The sequence below is a fragment of the Ptychodera flava genome, chromosome 17 (assembly GCF_041260155.1).
Source record: "Ptychodera flava strain L36383 chromosome 17, AS_Pfla_20210202, whole genome shotgun sequence".
In the NCBI taxonomy this organism is placed as follows: Eukaryota; Metazoa; Hemichordata; class Enteropneusta; family Ptychoderidae; genus Ptychodera; species Ptychodera flava.
Genome location: NC_091944.1, coordinates 7,968,814 through 7,986,068, shown reverse-complemented (window position 1 = coordinate 7,986,068; position 17,255 = coordinate 7,968,814). Strand labels below are relative to the sequence as shown.

The window sequence follows — 17,255 nt, the reverse complement described above, 5'->3', positions numbered from 1 at the left end:
CATTCACAAACACCTCTGAAAGGGGGAGGGGAGATTCCGAAAAAAGTTCTGAGATTTTTTCAAATACCCCCTTACAAACTCGCACTGTGTTCTAGTCCCTCCTTCTGACTTGCTATAATAAAATTTTGAAGTCTCTCCCCCACCCCAAAGGAAGGCAAAATATGGCCGATATAGTGCTCCGTGCAAAAATATCAAATCATATTACACTGGGGTATATTGGGCAAACCATTAACATTTTTCCCATAAAAAAACAAGCTGTATACATTTATATGCGTGTGATAATTCATGTATACTACACTGTACATCGATATCGATCTGAACTTTGACAAGACCACTATCGTCATAAACATTTTATTCGAAATCAGTTTGTGCCCATACAAACAAAGTAAAACTACTTTTTTGCATATTTTATTTGAACTAGCCTACATTAATGCCCATAAAATGTCATGACGGAAGTTTATATTTTGGCAGATACTTGAAAATATTACTTAGCGAGTATTCAACATACAAACGTAGAAAGGAAAAAGAAGAGAAAGAGAAGAAGATGATGTTTTAGGGAAGAATGCGACTAGGGGACAAAATTTGTTCGATATTTTTCTGGTCCAATGCTTGTGTTGGCTCATTTTGTTACTAAATGAAGCGTTCACCAATTTATATTTTGCGAATATCCAACTTTTATTTCCGCCACAAATTAACAAGGGGACAGTGGCTTTTTGAGGCAATTCAAAGGGTTGGTTTATGTTCGTTACGCTTAATTTTATTATAGATTGTGAAATAGATTGGGTTAAAGTTTCCTTCGGGAAGTTTGAACAAACGTTTCCAGTGTAGATGTGCTTTTGTACAATATACAGCTCTTGAAACTATACACTTAACGATGGTTTACATTGATAGGTTACATAGCTTTGAAAAAAAATTGATCGTACACTATAAATAACGTAAGCTCATATATAGTCAGTTAGTTGCATACACGTAGGCCTATCTCATGTCCGCTCTTAATGAATAGCGATCGAATCTACACACTGCAGTTTGACGTCACAATGCTGATATCGGTGCACGTCTGCCTTCGTTATCTTTATACTGCACTAGTCGCGTTTGTGTTAGCTTATGTATGTGTGATGTTTTTTTTAATATGCCTACCTTCGAGTTTGCAAATGTACATATTGTATCGCATATTGCGATACTACAATAGAAGTATTAAGGTAGTATGCGCCTTGAAAGTGAAATACTTCAACCTCTCCTGAAACTCTACTCAATGAAACTTCAATACATTTACCAAGTCACGAATAAAAATCTAGGGTCACCGTACATAGTTTGGTGCCAGAAAAATAGTCACCTGACCTTTACCGATATTTGAAAATCAAAATGGCCGACATCCTCGCATTGACACTATGGGGAGAAATGAATTTTTGAATTAATTTTCGAAGACAGTGAATATTTCTTAGTTTGAAAGCTTTAAAATTATAACCACAAGTATCGTTCAGGGGAAATATGTAAAATATTCCGAATATCAGTCCCCGAGTCGCATTCTACCATATTCATAAATAAAAATAAAAGAGACAACAATATGAATGTTATCCGTTCTATATCGACTAAGAAATGCTGCAGTTGATCCAAAAAAAGGAATGTGTAAGAGGTGGACATGCAAATTTTGTATGCCGCTTGTAATATATATTTTAGTGATAGAAAAGGTGTTCATATTTTTAGATCATTTTATATATGTGCACCTGAAGGATATTTTGTGCAAATAGTAGGTTTCGTTTTCATTTTTTATTCCTAGTGTGTTTCTTCCCCCGTTTGGTCATTCTCCCAAACTCACATAATATATCCATACATTAGTCTTTATCACCAGGGTTTGTTTTGATGTGTCTAGGCGAATTTTATGTCATTGTTAACTGATCGATGCGTCTTTTGTGAAGAAGGAGCGGTTTTTCGTGTCTTTTAATTTCCTGAAATGATGAAACATTTCGATGGCGATAAGAGCTCTAAAAAGCCGTTACAGATGACATTCGATTCTCGCTACCTTAAATACGATTTGACCATCACGTGAGTTATCAAAGTCTCGGGCGATCGTTGGTACAATCTAAAACTCCTACTGTGGTGAAAAGTCGACTTTTTACCCACAATTCATTTCAATAGTATATTATCTGCCCCTTAGCACAACACAAAAGCTATTTGCGGTGGCGAAAGTTTCATGGCCATATTAGCATTGGCTGATATTTCCAAATACCTGATGTTTTACAATAATAGTCATATGTTTTATATATAAGTGGCACTATTGGGTATCATCGACGGCAAAGCAATCTCGTCAGTTTGCTTGCCGACACAGTTCCATCTATCAAACATTCATTACATCAAAGCCTATTTAAGTGACCTTAGAAACTTTTATTTTTTTAATTTAAACATTTTCGTTTGTAATGCTGAAGTCGGCAAGACTTAACCGAGTAGTTATATCAACTTGGTGCGCGCCTTAAAACTGAAAGACTTAACATTTTGCTCAAACTTTCCTTACATAATCTTTAAATGATTGTCTTTCAAAATCACGAATAAAAAATGGGGTTTCAGAGGAATAATGAAACATTCAATTTAAATTAACGATACTTGAAATTCAAAATGGCCACAATTATTGTGTTAACCCTTTGAGCCAGGGTTTAATTTTCTATTTTCATTTAAAATAAGCTGTGAAATCTTTGCATATTCCCTGAGTTTCAAAATGAAAGTGGGTACACAATCAAAGTAATGTAAAAATCTGAGTTCCGAATGCCTGTCCCCGAGGAACATCACCTATGAGCTTCGACTTCTCGATAGTCTTGATGTGCTTGGAAACGACTGGGACACTAAAGAGAAAAAGGTAAAAAGACAAACTTTATGATAGAAAATGCCTGACAGTCTGACTAAAGATTGGCTCACTGATTCCCTTACATTCTGAAAGGCAGTTAAATAAATACAAACAAAATACGACGCGGTTGAATGCTAGAAATACCCTGGGGCTTTTGAAGGCAAGGGCGTCGTTCTTAGGGAAATAAAAATACAAACACTCAAACGAACAGAGTAATTCTGGTATATACATGTACTTCAACCCTTTACGCAGACTAACAAGGCAATCAATGAGACTCCAGGGTCTAACACTTCCCTAACTTGAACGGATAGAACTCCTTACATCGTTCAATCTCTCTGAGGGATATCGCAATTGATGATGTGAATAAAAAAAGAATTTTCCATCCGTTCGTCTGTTTAATATTTCACAGACCCTTGATTCTATCTAATCAGAAAAGAAGAAAACCTTGGACTAATAGCTAGCCCCCATCAAATATCTTTAACTATTAGGATTCCGTTGGAGGAGAACATATGACGGAAGAACGAACCTGAATGCGGCCCCGAAAAATCATTGACTCTGTCAACAGCTTTGAGCTAGCTATCTTACAGAGATAGAGAGAGGCAAAATAACACCTCGATCAGCAGCGCCGAGATAAAACGCTTCAGCAGTAGACAGCATCTCTGAATGTTTAAACTTCGTGAAAATTAATGAGAGCCAGCTCATGCAAAGTGATGCAGTCTGTTCCGCTAGAAGTGCATGCTCTGCATTTCAAGTTCACTACCCCGGCCAAATGCGACACTTGTGCCAATCAGTGGGAAGAAAATACAATTTATACGTGACCGTGGGGACCCTTTTATAGAAATCTTAATGGAACATACAGTAATGAAAAAGCGCTTTAGATGCACTTTAGACTAAACGATTCTCTCTTAATTTCATCAGGAATTCACCATCGTTTTCGGCAATATCGATTTTATACGAATCTCTGAAGTTCTACCAAGCTGAATGCATTTTGCGGACATACTTACAAAGTGACAGAACTGTCTCTCTGTCCATTTCAATTGTTTATTTCTATATCGACTCGATAGCAATCGATTGTCTGTCCCCTTACAGCTGCAGCCAACGGAGCTATTCATCGAAAAAGCTATTCCGGGAGCAATTTTTTGAGGGCAGGGGAAATTTTAATTTTGCTTGGGTAAGGGACATATTTTTAGCTGGTAGGGAGCAGATTTTAGTTTTTTGTCGGGCAGGGCAGACATCAATTGATTGGCCTGGGGACCGGGATTGAGGAAAAACGAAGAGAGAGGAAGTCACCAGTAAAACGGGAAGAGGAGAAGTTGAACCTATTTATAAAATTAGATATTGGGAAAATCGACAGGTTTTATCACTAGGCAGGGGAGCTTCATGTCTGCAGGGGAATGATAAAATCATTAATGGACAATTTTTCCAGGGTAGGGGAAATCGACAATTTTATAGCCATATGACAGGGGAGCTTCAAAATTCAAACTGGGGAGGGAAAATGGCAAAAATATGTGGGGAGTTGCTAGGAATGAAATTTGAGTACGGGAGGGTAAGTCGAAAAATTTTCAGTCGGAGGGCAAATTATGAATAGCTAATTAATTACCCTCTGCATGGACTTAAAATTAGTCAGTTCACATTACTTGTCCTGCACAATATATATTATCATCATAAGGACCTCTTTAAAAGTGCATTGTTCGTTGGCTACACCGCCTCTTAGTCAATTATTTATTTTCGTTGACGCTTTCGAGTTTTAGGGTTGGCAGCGACCTTTATATGCGGTCAAAGTTTATATCTTCCTGTTCGTAAAATGCAATGTTCCCACGTGACCATGAAATTTGCTGCTGTAGCAGTGGTAATTCCATGCTTTTTTTAACAAGTTGCGTCTGTACCAGCAACTTTGTGTCACTCTGGCTGGACACCATTCGAAAAATATATACAGGGCGTTTCGTCATCAGTAATAGAGTAGTCAACTTCGTGTTCCCGGAGCGCAGAGGGTGTTTTTTTTGAAACTGGCAAGTTAATACATGGGCTAATGTTGTCTCAGTATGCCCTTTCGTGCCCTTTGGGTGAATAACACGTTCCTGTTCAGACCTCATAGGTGTCTCTGACCTCAAAGGTTTCCCCGTACTAATTTGCTAAATTTGCAGTAATGAAACTTAAAATAGGGGTTAAACTCAAGTCTGACAGTACCCAGTGCTTAGTGGGACGCTTTTGTAGTCACATTGACATTTTTGAAGTAACATTAGGTACTGTTTTATAATTCCAGTCAGATAAAAAAAATACAAAATTAGGGCTGAGAGCTTAATTAACATTGGGGAGGGCTAGTGTCTCTATAAAAATTTCCTCGCTATAAAATAAGGCATTTGAAGTCGTATGGACATTTTTGGAGTACTAGTCGCTGTTTTCGATACCTGAATTGATATGAAAAACACAGGAATAGGGTTCGAGACAGTATTATCGAGGGGGGTGGGGGCTATTTTTTTTTCCAAAAGAAATCTACCCGAAACTTAAGGGACATATTTTGAAGTCATACTGATTACTGTTATTTAATACTTCAAGAAGCATACAAGATACAGGATGAGGGCTTGAAATAGAACTATCAGGGGAAGGGGCAAGTTTTTTAAAAAATATACCCACCCTCTAAAGAGATGCTGTTGAAAATATATTGATAATAATTAACAAAGAGGAGGGCTAATTTAAAGAAATACCTACTCAAAAAAAAAAATGCTGATGAAGACATGCACATTTTCAAGTCATAGTACTTTCTGCTATTTAATTCTTCAATTTGGATATAACAATTGTCAGAATCATTCTAGTAATCCATCAATCAAGCAAACATCCATCAAGGTTGTACTCAAATTCAGTATTCAGATTTAATGTACCTTGGAAATATGATAACATCCACTGCTGCCATGAACTGCCAGTATGATTTAAAGTAAGTATAACTTTCTATATCTTAGAAGTCTGATCAAATGTACTTTATTCACTTTTGACATACAGCTTTGATATATAGCCAAATTACATATATTCATTAACTATTTAATTGTGATAAAATATTAATATCGCACAAATCATACTTTGAGCACAATTAAATGTAAGTATAACCAGAAGTTAAACAAAATGCAGCCATTAAGTTTTGACATATGGACTAATTATAGAATTTCATTATTATGCAAATGAGCTAGTAACTAGGATGTCATGCCCATCAAACATTTACTAATATTATATAGAGCTTGGCCCTTGGTGTCGCGCCAGGGGTAAGATTAGAAATATTATTCGCATTAATTCATGATAAGTAGTAGTAAAGGATACAATAGAATTAATTGTTACTTGCTATATACGTTTGTATGACAACTTTCCCTGGTTTACCTGCTGATGAAAACAGTTCACGTACACGATTTTAGGCCCTGCAGGATTTTCGGTAATGTGCAAAAATGTTGGACATAAATTGGCAATTTTTACCATGATAACTACCTATTGTATTTAACAAGGGACGTATTGTGCCAACATTATGGTTGCAATAGTAACTGCACTGCCCAACTTCCACTTGCAAGCTGAAAACTATCGTTCCGTATATAAAAACTGGCATTTTTTGCAGATAGTTATTGACACAGAGGGCGCTTTTCTAAAATTAAATCCCAGCATTCTTTGCATATGTCCTCGTTCATATGCACGACAGTTCTCGCTCTTTTTCTATTGTTTTAGGTTTGATAGCTAGATATGTGTATCAGTGACAGGGTGGATCATATTTCTTACTGGCTAATAAAAGAGATAGAGTATTTTATGAATGGCGTGTTATAAAATAATACTTTGCACGTTTCGTATTTGTATATTTAAGAGCACTCAAAAAACAATGGCGGCACCCATGAATTAAGTTGGATGCACTTCCTGTTACTCACATTGTATATTATGAATCTTAACATGCGTAGTCAGTAAGCCGCTGGTGCAATGATAAATTCAACTTGGTATGATTAACAAAAAGCAGAGTTCAAATGCAAAATCAGTGCATTCAATATTAATATACAGCTTAATTACAGAAATTTGTTAAACATGCAAATATCCAAATATCTGTCACCTGAGGTGCGTTCTACCATAATGTGAACGATTGAAACTCTTCCACAGTCTCTGGTACTGTATAGTATTCATTGAAACCATCACTTATTGTGATATATGGTTACTTTTGAAGTGTGCAAGTGTACTGCAGACTGTAGTGAGTTACAAATGCTTTGATGACATCAACAAACTACATGAGGAGTTTCAAATTTCTGAAGAGGCTGTGAGCTTATAGAGATTGACAAAGAAACATTCCTTGAGTAAAGAAATGATGAACAAAAGTGCCTTTATTTCAAATTTTTGCACTGTTTCCTCTGAAGACCATTGCAATTACAACTTTTTAATAAAGGTTTAAGCATTTACAATGTGCATCATTTCATAAGCTGAGCAAGGGTAAGCACTTTAAATTTAAGGATTGTCCAAGTATCTAAAATGAGTGGTTCTTGCACTTCTAAAATGTAGTACACTGTAGTATAGTAACTAGGAATATCAAACACAAAACTTCATGATACAAAAGTTTAAGCATTTCACTTTTAAGGCGCATACTACCTTAGGTTGAAATATAGATTAATATGCCAACAAAATGCATGTGGTCATTGTTATTGTGAACAAGAGCGCTCAACTCAAATAAAAATTCAGTTGATAAAAATAATGTTGGAAATTACACACGTACGGGTTGCAATGACAAGTTGAACACAACGTAATTTGACTTAATTTTGGGCAAAGGACAAGAGTCTCTATTTCAAAAACTTAACAAGAGAACTAGAAAAGATCTACAGTTACAGTGATAAAGGTTTAGTATAATATATGCAATTTTGTAAATGTAAAAGAAGACTGTGCATAAATTTTAAAACACTGAAATATAAGAGTTAGATAATTTATCCACTACATTCATGCAGGGGCTGTACTGATCATATAATGTTCTGTTTTACAGAACTTGAGTTGACTTTAAAAGACAACACAAACACAGAGACTGATACAATTAATAGATACATTCAGAATTTAAAAATTATGTACACAAGGAGAAAAAATTTTGTGCAATTCCTGGTTTTTCATTTCGTATTTAACAGCATTTTATACCATCTTTTGAACAAATCATAACTTAAATCAACGAAGCCACTGTACAGAGAAATTTACTTCAACAGTTAGCTGCAACTAATCAGTTTTAAGGTAGCTACATACCTTATAGACACTTTCAGATTTTTATTTTTTTCTCAGTTATAAAAGTCCCAAACCCGAGTCGAGTATATATTTTCTGCAAGTCCTGATATTGGGAAATCCGACTCTGCACAGTACACAGTTATTATTTGCATAATAGTCATGTGACAAGCATTTTGCTGAACCTTCCAAAATTATCAGTTTTTCTCCCTTAAGCAAACACGCTGCATGATTTCAGGTTGAAATTTATGCATTGACAAGCCTTAGCAATACCCTTCAAATCCGTGTCTGCGATTTTTTCTCCGAGTCTCAATTCAAATTATATGGTGTGACAATTACAATTCCTTGAAAAGCACCTTAGTCTAACACATCTTATAGTGCACGACAAAAAAACAACGGCATATAAAGGAAATCCAAGACATGGATTTGAAGGGTATTACCAAGGCCTGTCAATGCACAAATTTCAACCGGAAATTGTGCAGTGTTTGCTAAAGTTAGGAAAAACCGATTTTCGGAAGGTTCAGCAAAACGCTTGTCGAGTGATTATTATGCAAATAATGACTGTGAACTATGCACGTTCGAACTTCCTAATATCAAGGCTTTCAGAAAATGTATATTTTATTGGGATTTGAGACTTCTATAACTAAGAAAAAAATATAAAATCTGAAAGTGTTTATAAGGTACATAGCTAAATTCATTAACAATACTTGACATAACCAAGTCTACAAATGAGATTTTAATTATTACAATCTGCAAATCAACATCAGGAATACTAATGTCTGTAACGTGTCTGCTATGATTTATGTGAAGTAAATTACATAGAGTACCGGTAAAATGCAGTAACATGGAACAAGTGTGTGATGAAACTTGTAACCTCTTATCCTGCCAGATAAGTCACTATATAGTCTGCAAAATTGGCAAAAAGTGATATTGAGTCAAAACGTATCTGTATTTTCACCTACTTCACATGCTAAGTTATAGTAGTTTAGCCAGTAAGAATCATGTTTAATTACAGTTTCGGGGGATTTCAAATGTCTTTGTGAAAATGAACCTGTAGGACATATTATGCTCCACTGGTTTTAACAAACTTGATCTATTGGTAATACCGGAACTTGGCAGGATTTGGTTAATTATGGAGATTCATTTTAATTTTTACAAACAGAGTTTCTCGAATGTCACTCATTGCACATATTTACCCTGGGCATGCGCATGAAGTGTACCAAGTGTGTGAGCCAACAGTTTTGAGGGCTTACACATGATTTAGAAACGAAAATGACACAAGCTCATCCCTGAAGAAGATCAAAACCAAAGAGCATTTCAGACACTGCATCACACAGAGACAACAGTTTGAATGGGGGATGCTGGGATATTTCCTTGGCATGGGGGATTGAGTCTGTGATCCAGAATTCCTGAAATCTGATCTGGCTGTCTACAAAGGATTCCCATGACTTGTTTGGAAACACAGCATGGGTGACGTAAGCGCTGATTGCGGAAGCACCTCTATCTAAAAGAGCCTGAAACAGACACGCAGAAGGAACAACATTGAAATTAACATTGGACCAAAATATCACAAAGGATGAAATTTTAAAATTAACACACGTACATGTATGAACTACTGATACGATGCTATGGCTACATAAAATTGTTACCTTGTCAAACTTGTGAGAATGATTGAAGAACTGACAACAAGTGAACACTGTACCATACAGAAATAATGTAATCTTTGCATTACAACTGGCCTGATCATATACATTAGAAAACCAGAAGGGCAGTAGTTTGGCCTAGCGGCAGCTTTTACAAATCAAATATTTTCTTAGCAATCTATGTATGTAGTTTATCCAGATTAACTTGAATTCATAGTATTTGAAAACTTCAATATTACCAAATTGCGAAAAAAATGTAACAATCTCTTTGAAAACATTGTCATTTTGCTTGAAGTATTTTGTAGCAAATAGCTTAGTCTGAGTTACCCATATGTTCATAACAGACAAGTCTCTCTGAGTTTATTTGGCTGGATTGGCTCATCAGACCAATGGCATTAAACTGCCAAATACCAAACTCAGTTGACATTCCAGACATACATGTACATATAGCTATGTCTGAAGGTTCCATGAAATGGTCTCACACACAAACGTTAAGATCACTTGTTATGGCCCCTGGCTACAGTAAGTAGTATGTTCATTTCTCCAGTCATTTATTGCACCAATTTGCAGGATAATTGATAAATATAAACTACACCTTTTTCGCCTTTTGGAAGATTGCCCAAGCTTTAAGTATGATTATAAAATAAAATATTTAGCATCTCCCCACATAGTAATGATGAGACATGTCTATGTTTGTTTAACATTGTCAGCTTGTTTTAAAATTAAAAATTTAAGTTTTGTTTATGGTAGTCATCTCTACTTTGAGTGTGAATAGGGACCACTGCAGTGCTGTCCACTTCCATAAGCTGTGTCTGAACTGGTGCTACATGTAAGCCTAGCCAAAAAACTGTCTATCCGAAGTGGAATCCATAAATCACGAGTTTTGCCAGCCATGTAATCTTTTCGATCAAAACATCACCAGGAATAACTCCCTAAAACAGAAGAGGAAACCATGTTATGGGCCTTTTCTTTACCTGAAGTAATCGGATACTCGTATACTAACCTTGGCACAATTCTTCAATGTTCCTCCTGTCTGTATCAAATCGTCAACAATGATAACTTTTTTCCCTCTTGGATTACCTGAAATTCAAGCAAGACAGAATGTCACCATGTAATCATCATTGTACAATCGTTGATGTTTTTCAATCGGGAAACTTTTCTAGGCATTTATTTTCCTGTACATAAATATGATGGTATAAGTGTTGAACATTGGAATTATATAGGAAAGAAATATATCACATACTTTTTATGAATATTCATGAGATAAATATTTTAAGAATAGAATGAGGAATAAAGGGAAGAATATGATAAATACAATATTGCAAAGATGGACACAACTGCAATGACTATGAATGATGTACAACTATGTTACACTGATTCATTTACAAGGAAATAGACATGACTGGAATGATTATTTATGGATATTGAAATTGAACTCCAAGATGGCATCTGATACACGCATTTACATCAAAGTCAAAATTCAAGGGTTGGTGAGAAAAATTGTAGAGAGAATTCAACAAGAATCTAAATATCCTGAACATTTATTTCATTGTTCACTGGTTTTACCCTTTCACCACTGTGGTTTATCAACCCCCCTGTTATAAATGGAGAGTGTGGTCTGTCTACGTGGAATTGGGGTGAACATATCAAAGTTAACGTAGTATGCACCTCAAAAATGAAAGACTTAAACTTTTGCTCAAACTTTCCTCAAGGAATCTTTCAATCGTTCTCTTTCAAAATCAAGAATAAAAATAGGGGTCACCGTGCAAATTTTGGTACTAGAGAAACAAATTACCCAAGATTTATCGATATTAGAACTCAAAATGGCCGCCATCCCTGTGTTAATTCTATGAAGAAAAACAAAAATTTTCGAATTTCGAAAAACTAAGCCGGTGAAAAGTTTTCTTTCACCAAGAGCTTTAAAATGAACCCCCACATGTGGTATATCAGACGAGAATTGTAAAAGTTTTAGAGTCTGAATGTCTGTCCCCGAGGTGCTTTCTACCTTAATGGCAAAGAACAGCAATAGGAAATTGGTATAAACGTTAAAGAGGGACAGCTTCATGGCTGTGGAGGATCGATATCACCCCTACATCAGAAGTTATTGGTCAAATGCTAGAAAATTATGACGAGACCAAATGAAGTCAAACTCCATGCATTTCACCTTGTCCACTCACCATCTTTGACCTGCACTATTCTCTGTTTACCCTCCCGTATCTTTACACAAGTGATGGTATCAAAACCCTCAAACGAAGTATGGAATCTCTTGAAGGCACCATCATCCGGAAATGCTATGCAGACGTTTTCTCTGTCAGGCAATGTCTGGATCTCTCTCAATAGCAACGGTATGGCAGACTCCAGCCTGTGCAAAATTATCAATGGGAAAAAATCTCTTACTTTTCTGTGGTACATCACCCCTGAATGCTGAAATAGACAGTATAATGACTCAATGTAATGATCATTTTCTACAAAAGAGAAAAATAAGTACACAACTGTGATATTTACATATTCATAATTAGAATAAAAGTGCTACATTTTGTGTAGTTAGAGATCACAAAAATGTAACATTTGTATAATTTATTATAAAATGCCTGTGATTGACAGCCATTATGGTCAAGCTCTTGACTGGCCATGTTATTATGTACATGTACTTTACTATGAACCCAGACTACCTTGTCGAGGAATGAAACAGGAAAACAACAAACTACTCTTACATTCTGCAAATCACAGTGAATATCATGGCACACAAAACTCACCTCGGAATGACACCGTCAGAGAAATAAAATCTCTCTTGCAATGCGTGGATATCATAGATGACAAGCTGTGCCGGACCCCTTGCTGTGTATGGGATAGCTGATAGCAGAGTAGCCAGAGTCTGTCAATGGTGAATACCAGTGAGTGAAGTTAAGTTTCAGAAACTTGCTTTCAGCAGTACCGTCAGCATCTTGTAAGTCAGAACCTGTCTTTGTTTGTGTGTGTGTGTGTGTGTGTGTGTGTTGTGTGTGTGTTGTCAGAGACTAGTTGCCATGGCTACTAAGGTAGAGTGTTTCTTCTGCTTGCACTCATCAACATTAATATAGATTTCAGTGAGTACCATGAACTATCCATGTTAAATCCAAACCTTGAATTACAAGAAGTGCATATACATACAACCACAGTCAAGATTACTGGACTCAGATAGCATTTTGTATCGATTACCGGTAACCTAGGGAGTCATTTGGGTTACAGTCAAAAGCTCCAGGGAAACCCTTTCAGTTTGTTTCGAAAGGTTTATATACCCACTGATCTTCACCCATATGAATACACATTGAAACATATATTGAAGTTGTCTTTCTGCCATCTTATCCTGTAAATTGGCTTTTTGCCAATTGGATGGCAGAATAAATTCTAGAAAAAATAAGAACAAGTACAACTTGTTTGTCTTACAGTTATCACAGATGGTTTAAAAGCAATAACTCTTTGATGAGCTGTTTCATAAATTATCACCCACAATCTTAAACCTTTGTAGGAGTTGACAGATGATTATACTTCCCCTACATAGACTTTCAATGAAAGTTCATCATATACACCACATACTGTGCATTCCACTTTGAAGCAATAACTGCTCCCTTCTCACAGTACCTTTGCTGTAGCTATCTGTCCTTCCGTATCAACCCTTTCCATGGTTCCAGTCGGAAAGTATGGAAGTATACAAGTAAATGACCTGGCAAGATATCTGCAGGGAAAAATATTACATTCTGTCACTTTGAATTAACTATATTCCTGGAATTTGAGGACTTTGTACAATCTGCAAAGTGTTTACAAGCATGGATTGCCTCTCGGTGTACCATGGTACCAAACTCACATATTATTCATGTGCATACGGCAAACCCACATAAGTCTTGGTCAAGTTCTATTAATAAACCTTTGATGCAGTCGTAGTGATACAACACTGATGTGTTGACTGATCTTTTTTCTGTTTTTCTATATTTATGTTTTTCTGTATTTTTATGGCATAAATTTATTCAGATTAATTGGAGCACAGTTCTGTTCTTCTAACTTTGTACGTTTTAATTAAGTTCTGAATAGCCCCCAGTCCATCACTGTGTCGTAAAAACAGAAAGATGAGTACAACTTTGTTGTCATTGAAATGAAAAATAACAAAAGAAATGGAGAAAAAAAACAGTGACTCCTCCTTTCTGAACATACCTTGGAATGGCATAGAGGATAGAGAGTTGCTCAAAAACCACTTCTGGTGAGTGAAAACTACCGATAAATATGACTGTGTGAGAAAAAGGGGAAGAGGATGTAAAAGTGTCAACAGTAAATCTCTTGGTAGAGAGGAACCTCTTCCATTAAATACATTTCGAAGGCTTTGAGCTTGAATGTTTTTGTAATTTCATGGAGTGAGTTGATTGGGCAACTAAGACTGTAAATGGATATAATGGATGTAATCCTATTTTCCTTACGACAAAACACCAATCTTAGCATCAGAGTGATAGAAGTAGCTTCTTTGTGCAAAAGTAATACTAATGTACAGGTTTTGGTGAGTTAAATGATTTTTCTTTCAGTCTCTTGGTGGACTTGATGTATATTACTGTGTAAAAGTACCAATATAATCCATCGCATTTTCCAATTGCATAGCAATAAATCATAACTCCTGGTGCATAACTATGTTCAAAAGCAAGTGTGAGGCCACAATTATTTAAACGCCATATATTTGATTCTATCACTTTGCTCGAATACATAAATAGTTAAAGCTGCACTTGAAGCGTTGGTGGGGTCCGAAGCAGTTTCCATGGTTCATTTGCTTGCAATGATGATACTATTTGCAAAATTTGAGTTTTAAGTGACCTTTTGGTTCTTGTAAAGAAGAATTTTTAACATCATTTCATGGTTGTTGTAGGTTTCACCAGTAATTGTAGGTTTTTCACAAAACCAATATGACTGCTAAACCACGTAACAGATCCAAATGCCTTTCGCAAACTAGACAGTGCTCACACTAAGGATGAGACGACTTAAATTTAAGTTCAATCGGTGTGTTGGTTCTGGAGAAGATTTGTAAAGATTAAATTGGTATTTTTTGAAAATTCAATATGGCAGCCAAGGTCATATTACCGCATGCGATTTTATTTGCAAATTCTTAAGACTTAAAGAAATTCTTGCCATATAAAAAATTTCAAATTGACTAGACCCTAGGTTATCAGAAGAGGCCATTTATAGGTTTTTAGAAAATGCAATATGGCCACCAGGTCACATGATCAATCAAAATTTTAAGGATAATACATGTATGCAAGAGTACTCATATCTACCTATTAGCCTTGTTAGTTTGAGAAGTTTTTACATTCAGTGGTTTCTGAGATCAAGATTGAAAAAATTACAGAAGAAGAAGATGAGGAAGAAAAAGAAGAATATTGAACTCCAGTGAAACCAAAAGGCCCATGCTTGGGCCCCTAAAAAGTATTAGTTGCATTGCTGTAAAGCACAGTCCCTCCACAAAATTCATTAATAGCAAGTTTGTTCACATAATGCAACTTGAAGGAGAGATGTGAACAGCGCCCCCATGAGTCTAGTTTGAAAGTACAGTAGAAACAGAAGAAAAGTGAACTGTATTTTATAGATTTAGGTGGATTTCTCTTGTGTCCTCATTATCTACATGGTCAACCGTCTCACTGTTTGTGTCCTGCCTGTCACCATAGACAATTATACATCAGTTTTAAAAATTAGTTTAATTTCTCACCGTCTCTGCCATAGCAATTCTTGACATCATCAATGAACAAGTTTGGCCATCCATCCGGGAATTTTTCCCATTTGATTGCTTTGGTCTTCAGTTCTATATTCTGCCGGCCTCTGGAAATTTGTCTCATATACGCCTGTATGCAGAAATATGTCTATAATCAAATAATCATTCTAACATATAGTGGGTAACCTTTGACCCCTCTTTGAATTTTGGATGTCTTATTGTCTAACATAAAACTTGAACATCCAGACTTTGCCTCATTTCCATTTTTTGAAATGAGCATTCCCTTTTCCTGGGGATTCAATCTAAATACGTCCATTGGATATGAAGTGGTACTGTGTTCACAAAAGGGGTAAACATCTGCAAATGTACAATTATTAAAAATATGTTGCTGCCTTAGCTGTTCTTGCAAAAATTATATATGCATTACTGCACAGAGAAAGAAAATGTAATATTTGTTTTGTCCAGTAAATAAATTAGAGCGTTAATTAGAGGTACCTAAAGTGAGACAGAATTGGTTATAAATGTTAGAAGGCTATGTATGAACAAGTGACTTTGACTAGGACCTGTGGTAAGGGGTGTGGAGCACCACTATGGGACTACCGGTACACATATGTATCATATGTTTGGTCCCCTTTTCGCCAAACATAGACTTTGACCGTTAAAGTTAAATAAGATGCTGACTTTAATCCCCTGTTTTGATGCTAGCACAACTTTTGACCTCAATACAATAAGGATCGATTTTGATATATTTTTGTAGAAAACGTAGAGCTCTCCAATAATGCTGTTTTGAAATCTGGCAAAAAGTATAGACTTTTGACCCTTGTGTTTAAGGAAAATGGTAGGGTTTGTGCTTTGTGGTGCAATCTCTGCAGGGTATACCTGTGCCACCCCAGTTGATGGGGGAGGGGGGGGGGTGAAAGCTATTCCCTCCATGATAGCTGCAAGTTCGTCTACAATCATGGCGGTACCTCCATGCAGCAATCCATGTTTAACTGCTACAGTGTCAATGTGATTCTCCAATGATGCATGGTGTAAAAGCTAAGGAGCTATCTACTCTGTCTATGAGCTTATCTACGGAGATAGTATGAGGTAGCTTTCTACCTCCTTCAACCAAAACAAGCAAAGCCATGGAACTAGCTCAATGGTTTAATCTTCCGACTCACTGCCGCTGTATGCATGAGAAAGGAACCTTCTCATACAGTGGCCTTCACCGTGTATCGAACCACAAGCGAACGTTGGTGCACCATTGTCCTGCAGTGCAGCAAGCAACATAGCTCCGCGTGGCAGGGTTGTGCGTTACCAGCGTTATACGACCTCCCACCACAGCAGCGCCACGCAGAGCTACAAGCAACCGTGACACAATACCCTGGATACGAACATGCGGAAGTAACAAAGTCGCTTCACTGTACTGTTTTCACGGTTTCTATACCTTGTCGCTACTGTCATCCCTGGACTCCATATCCATGGCTAGCTGACTGCATCTGGCTTTTATAGATTCTGCCAGATCTTCCATGGACGGGTGGCATAACAAGATTGCATCTGATCGAGTGAGAATATTTACTATAGGCGCCGCCATTTTCGTCTGAATCTGGACGATTCCACACTTCCAAATCGCAGGGTAAACCTCTTTCCAAGAGCTTAAAAAATATCACAGAAAAATATCTTTATTTGGTGAAAGGGCACATTGGAAATTTTGATAAGCTATTCAATACCGTATTTTTGTCAAGTAAAGAGTGGTAATTTAATCAGACATTAATATCTGTGAGATCTGGTGGCCAGTCATAGTCCCGCCTCCACATTCAAAATAGCGGCTCCCAACTCTTCGTGTTTCCCAATCTGAGACGCA

General features: G+C 36.5%; 1 protein-coding gene across 1 annotated transcript; it reads right to left on the bottom strand.

The window, feature by feature from the left end:
- Positions 1–7,142: 7,142 nt before the first annotated feature.
- On the bottom strand, positions 7,143–17,010 carry LOC139115299 (uncharacterized). Its single transcript, XM_070677317.1, has 8 exons — positions 16,839–17,010; positions 15,407–15,539; positions 13,876–13,948; positions 13,309–13,402; positions 12,444–12,562; positions 11,865–12,049; positions 10,691–10,767; positions 7,143–9,558 (listed from the first exon to the last, which is right to left on the bottom strand). Exons 1-8 carry the CDS (start codon positions 16,983–16,985, stop codon positions 9,328–9,330), a joined length of 1,059 nt encoding a protein of 352 aa, XP_070533418.1. The 5' UTR covers positions 16,986–17,010; the 3' UTR covers positions 7,143–9,327.
- Positions 17,011–17,255: the final 245 nt, after the last annotated feature.